We start from the raw sequence: 11867 nt of genomic DNA, 5'->3' as shown, positions 1-11867 counted from the left end.
GCCTCAATGCATCGGCCAAATAATATTTTTAACATTTGATTTAGCAAATAGAGTAAATTATATAATATTGTAATCTCAACAAGAAATACTGAAATAATTCTTTCAACAACAAACATTTTTATTTTGTCACAAAAAAATAGTTGGAAGTCTATCAAAATATATTGTTGAGTTTAATAACTCCATAAAAATAACATATTTTTCAAATATCACTTATTTAGAAACCTCTGGTTTAATTTTGATATTCTATGGTTACTTTCTTGAAAATTTTCCATTGGCGTAGTGAAAAAAATCTATTTATATATCACAGGAATTCAATTTCTAGTCTTTATTCACAATTTTTGAAATTGGTTACTTTATCTGAATTGAAACTCAAACGTTTATTTTGTTTTTTCTTAAATATTTTGGAAGACTATTTGTTTAGACAAAAAGTAAATTATTTCACAGATTGTGCTGTTGTACAACCAGGAACAAATCAATTCCTACCAATGATAACAGCATTCAGTAGAATCAACTTTTTTCTTGATTAAAATAAAATAACACATTTCCGAACCCTCTGGGTGGGGTCGCAATTCATTTTTACATACGAAAATTTTAAACCTTTTTGTGATGATGGAATGTTTTATAATTGTTTTCATAATCTTTGTGAACGTTGCAACAGGCGGCATTGGCAGCCATGTAAGCTGCGCCGATAGCAGCAGACCTCTGAAGTACCAAGAGGGAAAATTGCGTGATTTTCCCTGAATCTTGTTGGAATTGATTCATAAAACCGGTCCTGAGCAAATCCCAGCTTTTCCAGACGGACCCAACGCAGACGACCGCTAGGCCACCTTCGGCCTCCAGTAATTCCTGCAAATATCGAAAATTTTCAAATTCCATCGCTGTACCACATAAGCAATACATACCGGGACAATATTGTGTGAAAGGGCAGTTAAGTATTTAGCAAGCTCTTCCCCCGCTTTCTCAAATATCCATTTGCACAGCAAATCGCCTTCCCTTGCCTTCTCCGAAAGGACTTTGCATAGTTGTGCAAATTTGGACTTATCAAAATTCTTGTACAAGTGCGGCAACAATTGCAGTCTGGAAAATTTTCACACAACTTGGAAAAAATAATCTTTGAACAGTATGAATGAAACATACCTATTTTTAATTCCAAAAAATGTCTTGATAGTTTCCCAAAGGATGTCCGTATCGTATCCGTATGGTACAGTTTCAAGTCGATCTGCATGGTTGAAATAGATTTTGAGTGCTTTGTGCGATATCCAGTAAGCTGAAAAGTTTAGTTTTTTTTGTATTTACGGTTCATAATAGAAAATGTGAAATTTCTCCATGTGGTCTGAGGAATCTGCAATTTGGTCATTACTGATCCTTCGTTATCAACCACTGGTGTAGTTCAAATGCATCTCATGACCCAGCTAGGAAGGCAGAGCAAAATTGTCAGTAATGACCAAATTTCAATGTTTTATACTTTATTTTATAAATTATTAAGTAAACACCTGAGCCTTCATCGCCAAGCATGTATCCCCAGCCTCCACAACTGAATTGAGTTCCGTCTGGATTGATAACAAGGGCATTTGAACCAGTTCCAGCTATCAAAACTACCCCACCTGAAAAAAAGAAAACTAATAAATTAAACAAAAGCTTCTGGTAATTGCAATTTTCTATAAATGAGAATGTTAAAAAGATAATTAAGAAGTGAAATAATTAGGAAGCAGCCATGCAATATCACTTCTACTATATCAAGAAAAACTCTCTTATTTAATTGGATGAACAAAACAGCCAATTTCCTTTAATTTAATGAATAAACAAAAAACAGTAATCATATTATTGCAATGATTTTTTAAATTTATTTCTGAAATTAAGAACAATTAAAAAATACATGCATTATTTAACATGAATGAAGAGAAAGGTTGACCGACATTCCTACATAGTGGAAATTCTGGCTCCTTCTCAAGGCAGTGAATTTCTAGGACCCTAATTTGTTTAATATTAGGAAATATTCTGATGTGCAAGTTTGAGTGAATGTATTTATTAGCTTACAATTAATTACGGTTTTTAGTTGAGATAAAAAAGTCAATGGCACGAGCGGGATTCGAACCCACGATCTTCGGCTTGATACGCCGCTGCTCTACCACTTGAGCTATCATGACCTTGATCTACTCGGACACCAACTTCCCATCTCAACCGCACCTTTTTGAAGGAGGGAAAATTCAAAAAGGTGCGGTTGAGATTGGAAGTTGGTGTCCGAGTGAATCGAGGTCACGATAGCTCAAGTGGTAGAGCAGCGGCGAATCAAGCCGAAGATCGTGGGTTCGAATCTTGCTCATGCCATTGACTTTTTTATCTCAACTAAAAACCGTAATTAACAATAATATATTAATTGGTCGTGGACCACAAAATTAGTGAATTTAAGTATTTATTAGCACGAACATACGGTGTTTGAATGTCATTAAGACTATCAAGTGGTTTGCATTACTTAAGATTTTAAAAGATTTATGATTAGAGATTTTTCAACTAGCTCAACATAACATGAAAGAATGAAGGAATAATGAGCTATGCATATTTAGTTGGGATTTGGAACTCCCCCAATTTTTATATTAATGATTTATGAAGAAATGTGGATGTTTATTACTTTTGATCTTTGGGAGTTGAATGACCTAGTTGTTGATAGTCCTGAATGAGCAGGATTGAGAATAAATTACACTGTGATAGTTTTTAATGCTTACCGCCTTCTTTTACAGTGGCCAATGGTCCCATTGTGTCACTGCAAAGCACATACTGGTCACAAAGACCTGGATAGTTCTCAAAAAAACCTCTTTCAAGCTCTTCAGTGCTCGACTCCTCTGCAATCCCACTAAGGCTGAGGCACTAAAAATAAAACAGTACAACCGTCAGATTAAGCTTGAAATATTTATGGCTGGATGAAATAACATTGAAATAAAGAAACTCACTAAACATTTGAGTTTCGTGTTTGTGGGAAGGTTTGCTTTCTTCAAGGCGTTTTCAACCAATGTTACTATCCTATTTCTAGTCTCCACCATTCCTATAGTCTAAAATTTATTAAAATAAACTATATGAAATAATAAATACAGTGAGTATTGCTCGACGTACCCAAAAATTTGTTCCTGGGCCAAAGGCTTCTGCTAGGCATTTTCCATTGCTGTCAAGCAACACTATCGATGACACACTAGCACCTCTAAAACAAGTTTTTTTTTAAAATGATAAATAAAATTACCTTAACATTTTTTTAAGATATATATTTTAAAATTGATTAACTAGTAAGCAATCGTGGTAAGAATATACTTTCTAAATTATTTTAAATTTTAATTCATTGTGGATCAATATGAGCTTTAATACTAAAAATTATTAATAAATAAAAAACATGTCACTACAACCAAAATATTTGATAAAAAGGAAAACTATGAAAATGTGGGTCAAGGACCGAAATAGAGAAAATACTGAAAAATGACAGTAAAGAAATTTTACCCATTCATGCAGAACAATCGATTTGCTATAACTGATGTAATAGAAAAAGAACCTTAAAATTTCAGCTCTCCTTTCTAAAGAAATACGGCAAAGCACCACTATATCCAGTATGAAAACATTATCCACTACCGAAAATAAATTGAAAACTATATTTTTTATACTCCTTTATTGAATATGAAATAATTTCTTTCTGTTGGAAAAACATTTTACAATCAAATTACAGCTATAACTATTATAAATTAATGACTAAAATATTAAAATTGTTCAACCAGAGGTGCAACAACAGTTTTAAAATGACACTTTAAACAATGAATCACTTCGGTAATGAATAAATTACATCATCTGTTAAGCATGACGGAAATATAATCTTTACCTACAGTTAACTCACAACAGGAAACAAACTTGGATTTCTGTATTAAACGTGCAAATTAATGAAATACCTAACATGCATACTGGTGAAAAAATATCTAAAAGATCTTTTTACAACAAATTCGACATGTTCAAAATCTTTTTCAAGAAAATAATATTGTTTTTAAATGAAACAATGAGAGGAAAAATATGGAATTTATATTACTACCAGATAAAAGGGTTTTTGACAAAAATTGACAAATAAAAGGCAATAGCACATAATAAAAATAGATTTTTTTTTCCAAGAAATGTTTTTCATATTTATTTATTTTATTTTAGATACCAACCACATATCATTAACAGACCCATCAGTCTATTATAAACCAAAACGCTTCCTATCCATTCTTTATTGTCTTATATTGAAATCCTATCAACCGTTTCTTCAGAAAGAGATGCAGAACGAAACTGAAAATATACAAGCCAGCATCCTACAAGGGAGCGTTCTTGACCCAACTATACATCCTAATACCATCATGAACACCTATGAGGATGATACCACAATTTTGTCTTCTAACTCGAATCCTATCCAGCTATGACCAACAACCAAAAACACCTTGAGTTTATCAAAGACTGGGGTAAAATATAAAGGGCAAGACTGAATAAAGAAAAATGTCCTCAGTGTCGTTCACATTGAAAAATGAGTCTTGCCATCCACTGAACAAAAAAGAGATGCCGATTTACAAGCATGTCAAATACTTTGGACTATACTTAAACAATAGACTGACGAGGAATCCCCACACGAGACTAAATAGACAACAACTTAACAGAAGACTTGGACAATTACGAAGATGTCTAGACCACTTCTAAAATTCGTGTTAACCATAATCACTAACTAACCTATCATAAACTAACCTTATACAAGACATGTACTGTGAGAAAAACTATTATTTTCTCTGTACAAATGTGAAAAAATATACAAATGTATGTAATTTCAAAGGATCAAGGGCTTAGGAATGTCCAAATGACTTTATCCTGCACAAATCAATTTTGTTTGAAATAAATAAATAAATAAATAAAATAAAGCTAACATATGAAACATCCATGTGTCAAGCAGTAATCAACGAAAAAATGTCTTTGTTTTTTCACTTGTCTTCTCACGATTGACATAAAAAAATAACAGTGAAGTTTTGGCCTTATTTGCATTAAACAATTTCTGTACTGTTCTAGTGAGAATTCATATTTATAAACATGCAATGCAGATAGATTTAAGTCAAGAAGTTGTTTGATGAGTTATGCATGTTATAAATAGTTTTAATCATAATTAGATAATGTTTTAAAGACTCAGCTAAGCTGAGCCTAGTGTTTTCTATATCAATTAGACTAAATAAGACACGGCGGAGCTGAGGTCTGGAAAAGATCCTATTCCCACACTCTTCGTGCAGACCATTTCGTAATAACATCTCAGTCATATTATTTTAGGGATGGTTAGGGAGTTTGGAGGTTGTTATTTGCCTCAAGAGAGGAACCAGATAGCCACGAAATGCATGAGGAACAATTAAGCTAGTTGAAGCAATTTGCAATTTATTTGTCTCAGTCAATCATCAAAGAAAGGACAATCAAACCAAAAAAGAAGAGGAGTAACCTTTTTATTTTATTACTTAATTTCGATTTATTGTTAATTATTTCTAATTTTTTATGCAAAGATGGTTGAGAATAAAAATTAGTGTTACATATGGGATATGAACACACGAGGTTGTAGGTACGTATCTTGCTCATGACACTAATTTTTCTTCTCATCCACCATTGCGTAAAAAAATAGTATTTTTTTATATATCTTGTTTTTATTGAAATGGTTAAATGGCAAATTTAATAACTGCCAACTGTTAGAATCTATTAATATAAATGTTTCTATAAAGATAAGAAATGTTAAAACGTTTTATTCAAACTTGTCTTCAACAAATATATGCTGCACAATTCTTGTAATAGAATGATGATCAAAGATATTAAATTTGATTTCGATTGGTTTCATGAAATTTTATCAAAACTAAAAAAGAAAATTGTAAATAGCAACAAATGTCAAACGAATTTCAATTTTGTGTTCAAAAATAAAATTTCATTATAATTATGCACAATTGTTAAAAAAATTCTTGTATAAACTATGGGACGCAATCCTGTTAACAAAACAAATAAATGTGATACAAACACATATATTTGACAAAAGTAAAGTTTCAGCCTTTTTATTGATTTTTTTATTAGTACATTAATATGTTTCTGCATTATTAAATCTTCAATATAAAATTATGTCATTACGGGTTAAAATATGTAATCTTTTGTTATTTAAATGTAAAATTATATATCTTTCCCTTTAAAAAAATTTCTCTTAATTGGCCTACTAATATATTCCTGCATACTTAACTCTTCAATATTACCAAAACAATGTGTAAATTTCTTAATAAGACTTACGGTTGCTTTATCCCTGATTTTTTTATACACATAATTTTTATATCTAGTTTATGACTTACAATTTATTTTCAATTAAGAGTTAAACATTAGTACATATTGTTATGAAAGGTGTAAAATTAATGTGATTTTGCCTGGAAAAAAATGTGACATTAAACACAGGCATAAATTTAACAAAAGAAAAAGTTTCAGCTTTTTTAAATTTATTTTTCATTAACATATTTCTGCACTATTAAACCTTCAATATTGCAAAAATTAAAATAATGTAATTAAGAGTAATATTGTTACGGAAAATATAAAATTAATATATTTTTCCCATAAAAAATATCTCTAACATCTAGCCTAAATTTGTCGTAAAAGTAGTTCTGGCCATTTTATTTATTTCTATTAATATATTTTTGTATTCTTAAATCTTTCATATTAACAAAATAAAGTATTTACATTGGTTTATAAACTTAAGACTAGTTAATTACGATTTAAAAATCCTTACTTTTTTTTGTAATTTGTAAAATAAACATGTTTTTTCATAAAAACAAAAAAATAATGTCAACGAACAATATTTTAAAAAGTGTGACACTAAACAGCAGCGTAAATTTGGAGTGAAATTAATGCTTTGGCTTTTATTCGTTATTTATTAATTTAATTATGCATTATTAATATTCAATACGAGGAAATCAAATTATGTAATTAAGGGTTAAAATTCATCATATATTACTATACAAGATGCAAAATTCTTCTAAATTTAAAAATGTAAAAGATTTAGATGGAATATTTTTTCCATTAAAAAAATTGACACTAAACACTGTCATACAAAAGTAGTTCGTGTTTCCAGTCATTTCTTATAAAAATTAAGAATCAATTTTAATTAAAATGTAAAAATCCTAACATATTTTTTTTGTAATTTGTAAAATAAACGTTTTTTTTTTCATAAATATAAAATATTAAATAAATAAAAAACATTTTAAAAAGTGTGATATTAAACAATGGCATAAATTAGACGTAAAAGTTATGATTTTGGCTTTTTTTATTATTATTCTTATTAATGTACTTCTCTTTTATTAGATATTCACTATTAAATATTAGGAAAATAAAATGCAAGTTAAAAAATACTTGATTTATAAGACTTATTTTTGACTGAAAATAATATTTAATAACATATTTAGCCCTAATGGTTTTGGTAGATGTAGACAAAATTAACTCAAAAGCAAGAAAAAAAGGCTGGAATTTTATTGTTTATTTCAAACTATATTTATTTTTATCGTTAGATTAATTACAACTTATCTACTGTAATATAAACCAAATTAAACGAGATCAGGGTTTAAAAAAAAATAATTATGATGGTTTGAAAGAAAATTCACCAAAACATTTAATAACATTTTTAGCTCATATTGTTTTGGTAGATGTAGACAAAATTAACACAAAAGCAAGAAAAAAAGGCTGGGATTTTATTGTTTATTTCAAACTATATTTATTTTTATAGTTATACCAATTACAATTTATCTACTGTAACATAAACCAAATTAAACGAGATCAGCGTTTTTAAGAAAAAAAAAAGAAAAAAATAATTATGATGGTTTGAAAGAATATTCAACAAATTCGTAAAATGAATTAGTGGTAGATTAAAATTTCACTAACAATTTATTTTATTACTAAATTATTTTCGGTGTTTGGGTGAATTTCTTTCAAACTATTATAATTCACAATTTTCTATTAAAAACTTATAAATTTGTGGACTCGTTTCATTTGGTATTCATTAAGAAAAACATATTGTAATTAATAAAAAGATAAAAAAACATGTTAGTTTTAAATGAATGACAAAAAACTTTTTCTTTTCGTCTTTTTTTTATCTTTGTGTTTTAAAATTTTTCAACAAAATAGTGATATAATTTTGGATTCAATTAATTAATTTCAATTTTTCATACGTCTTGAGTTTTGGGCTTATGTAAGTTTAATATATTAAGTAGTTGAGGTAATTTAATTAAGTAGATAAAGCTTTTGCGTATTGTTTAATGATCTTTAATGGTGAATTAATCATTCAAAATATTAAAGAAAAGTGACGTTAGGTTAGAGGTTTGGCATTCTTTATAAATAAATATTTGCATTTTAAAAAAATCCTCGATAAATGAACAAAAAAAACGGCATACCCTTCAACGCCTCCGAAAATGTCTTGGGCCATTTTGCACAATGAACGAGTGGACGGCGTAGCGTTGAGTGGCGGACGACAAAAACGCAAAGGAGGCCGACGTCAAACTGAACTGGACAATTTCCGACCATGTGATCTCCGAGGCCAAGAGCAACACGGACACGTTCCCTACCAACGGGATAATCCTCCATGTGCGCAATCTGCCATGCGCAAGCCCAAATCCCCTCTGGTCTCGACCGGGAGAAAGGCAAGAATGTCGCTTTTACGAAATAGCTTGGGTTGTTAACTTTTTGCATTGTTGGGTCAGCGGGTTCGAGAGTCGGGACATCCTGAAATATGAGCATGAACCGACGGTAAACAGTCCATCGTCGAATGCTAAAGCCGGTCGGGTTGACACAGCAATCGATAATACACCGTGGCACGTGCCGTCTCGCTTCGCGCTTTTTTTTGCACCCAGACAACTTGTTTTAATTTTAGTGTTAAAGTGTTGAGAATCTTCTCTTACTTTTCATATTAAGATTGTTTAAACTTTTTTGTATATACATATGTATATATATGAAATAAATTTATGGTATATAATTATGTAATTACCCTTAGCTTATTACTTTAGGTAACACCAATTTCGAAAAACTAAATGGAAGATAAATTTACTTAGTAGTTCGGAGGAAGATGAGATGGGCTGTTTTAATCAGTTTGGTGGGGAGAGAAGATTCTACCCACAGTATATCTGAGTGCCTCAGGAAGTCCCTCGAGGTATCGTTAATCGTGGGGAGTCCTTTCCCGATATTTTTGCACAAAAGCTATGCATGTAAGTTTGCGAGTTTGTAGGAAGATGAGATGGGCTGTTTTAATCAGTTTGGTATGGAGAGATGATTCGACCCATAGGAAATTTGAGTGCTTCAGGAAGTCCCTCTTGGTATCGTTGATCGTCGGGAAGTCCGTACTCAATATTTTTGCTCGACAGCATTGAATGTAAATTGGTATGTAGGAAGATGACATAGGATGTTTCAATCTGTCTGGCGTGTAGATCTAAGAGCACGGTAGTGAGCTGGGCAAGTTTCAGCAAGCTTCCATGTGTATCTTTGCTCGGAGATTTTGAGGCTTTGAATGTACTGCTGTGGAATATTTTCATACTTCTCCAACAGCGCCATTCTTAATCACTACAAATTCTCTAGCATCACTCGGCGACCTTTGCCCTTCTGAAAACTTGTCCCGAAGGTGTTTGATAGAGTTAAGTAGTGACTATACGCTGGGCACTCCAAACATTGAAATGAAGCCCGTTTCAAGGAGTCACCAACGATGCCTAGCTGTGTGAGACCTTGCATTGTAATCCAAAAAAAAATAAAATAAAATAAAATAAAACCGTGCCAATTAGTGGCAAATAAGGAACAACTTCTGATAAGACGTGTTCAATGTACCTCACAGCTGTTAGGGAGCCCTCGATGAAGATCGAGTTTGTGCTGCCTTCCATTCCATAGCCCAAACCCTAACACCACCAGCTCCATAGCTTGTCCGGAGTGAAAATGTTGCGGGGAATATCGTTCTTCCATTCTTCTCCAAACCCTTTCTCGGCAGTCTGAAGACCCCAAACACAACAAGATTTTAGTACAATGTTGCTCAGATCGATACGATTTCTTGCAAAACTTAACCAAGCTGTTCTGTGCTTCTCTGTCAGAAGTTCCGCACCAATGGCAGTACATTCGAAACAATAGAATTCTGAGATGTATCACGATGGTGACCTGAACCATGCCTTCTTGAGTAACTTCGAGTACCTTCGTAGCGATGGAAGTCCATTCGGAAAGTTGTTCTGGGAACATTAAGCATCCTGGCTACTACGCTTGACTTCTTCCATCTTCCAACAATGCTATGATTCCAGGCGAATCTGTATCATTTAAAACCATCACTCAAACAAATTTGAATCTTAAACAGCTACAACTTACAAGATCAAACCACTTGAACGTTAGAAAGAAGCCTTACATAAAAACCAACAAAGAAGAGATGGACTATTCAAAGATATATTTACAAAATAGAATTGTAAACACAAGTAGGAGAGTTTATCTGTGTTTTATTTACCTCTAATCTTTTAAAACTAACCAAATATTGTCGTAAGATAATCAATGGAGGATTGTCTAAGCGATAATTACAGATATTAAAGATGGCCACATTTTTTGCCTCTCAGTGTATTTGGTACCAATGTAGGTCTTATATTGTAAGTAAAGGTAAGAATCTGAAAATTGCAATTTTCTCTTCTTACAACAGAAAATCTACGTATGCATAATCGCTCCTATGCCTGGAAAAAACCAAGACGACATTCACGCTGAAGCGAACAAAAAAGTATGATACCCCAGCAAAAACTAACCGTGAAAAAGGGTCAAGTTCCAGACCTCCACTAAAAAAATACGGTATCAATACAACGATATCTATACTGACGCCAAGTCCATTCTTTTCTGAGAGAACTCAAAAGTAAAGATAAAAGTTCCAGGCTCCCTCCCAAAAACGTCTTTATCTGTAGGCTCATTAAGTTCTTGGTTAATTCGATTTCTCTTAACTGAGTTTTCCGTGTACTTCGCGTGTTGCTCAAATGCTAAATTGGACATGTTTGAGTGACAGAAACAACAGCAGACAACACGGAAAATCTAACAAAATAATTAATTTATAATTAGAGAAATAGCAAGCAATATTTGTGGAGTTTTAAATATTAAAAGTGGTCAGACATGTTCATGACTTGTTAATCCATTATTTCCGAAATTAACAAGTCCCGAAATGTTAAGTGTTATAAATAATTTTTTTCAATTAATTAAGGTTTTTAGTTGAGATAAAAAATTCAATGGCACGAGCGGGATTCGAACCCACGATCTTCGGCTTGATACGCCGCTGCTCTACCACTTGCGCTATCGTGACCTCGTTCCACTCGGACACTAACTTCCCATCTCAACCCCACCTTATGAATTATCCCTCCTTTTTGCCATTTTTCTAATGTCGTGTAATCGGATTGGATTCTAGACGACAAATGAAATGGCCACGGAGAGCTTTAGTGAAGTACACTTCATTTTAAATCATTAAATTCACTAATTTCGTGGTCCGCTTGATCAATTAATATATTACAATTAATTAAGGTTTTTAGTTGAGATAAAGAAGGTTGAGATGGGAAGTTAGTGTCCGAGTGGATGGAGGTCACGATAGCTCAAGTGGTAGAGCAGCGGCGTATCTAGCCGAAGATCGTGGGTTCGAATCCCGCTCGTGCCATTAACTTTTTTTATCTCAACTAAAAACCTTAATTAATTGTAATATATTAATTGGTCAAGCGGACCACGAAATTAGTGAACTTATCAGAAGCAATTTTTTTTTTTTTTTTTGTAGATGAAAACTAGTCTTCAGCGAGCTAATACAGTTTAGATTTGAGGTCCGTGTGGTCTCGCTTCTCTTCTTGTTC

At 32.0% G+C, this 11867-nt stretch overlaps 1 protein-coding gene across 1 annotated transcript; it reads right to left on the bottom strand.

Moving 5' to 3' along the window:
- Window positions 1-264: 264 nt before the first annotated feature.
- LOC106662354 (N-acetyl-D-glucosamine kinase) lies at window positions 265-8661 on the bottom strand. The gene is made up of 8 exons (XM_014386403.2): window positions 8436-8661; window positions 3109-3193; window positions 2949-3047; window positions 2724-2865; window positions 1494-1604; window positions 1138-1267; window positions 903-1077; window positions 265-846 (listed from the first exon to the last, which is right to left on the bottom strand). The coding sequence occupies exons 1-8, from the start codon at window positions 8465-8467 to the stop codon at window positions 592-594; spliced, it is 1029 nt and encodes a 342-aa protein (XP_014241889.1). The 5' UTR covers window positions 8468-8661; the 3' UTR covers window positions 265-591.
- Between the last annotated feature and the right edge of the window lie 3206 nt (window positions 8662-11867).

Source organism: Cimex lectularius, unplaced genomic scaffold (genome assembly GCF_000648675.2).
Source record: "Cimex lectularius strain Harlan isolate CLEC.00 unplaced genomic scaffold, Clec_2.1 scaffold51, whole genome shotgun sequence".
Lineage (NCBI taxonomy): Eukaryota > Metazoa > Arthropoda > Insecta > Hemiptera > Cimicidae > Cimex > Cimex lectularius.
This window is presented reverse-complemented; position numbering and strand designations above follow the sequence as displayed.

Excerpts from the sequence above, each read along its gene's own strand:
- LOC106662354 (XM_014386403.2), bottom strand. The coding sequence starts at position 8,467 with ATGGCCCAAGACATTTTCGGAGGCGTTGAAGG. Across the intron at positions 3,048-3,108 it reads GCCCAGGAACAAATTTTTGG|ACTATAGGAATGGTGGAGAC; the intron begins GTACGTCGAGCA and ends AATAAATTTTAG. Across the intron at positions 2,866-2,948 it reads ACACGAAACTCAAATGTTTA|TGCCTCAGCCTTAGTGGGAT; the intron begins GTGAGTTTCTTT and ends TTTTATTTTTAG.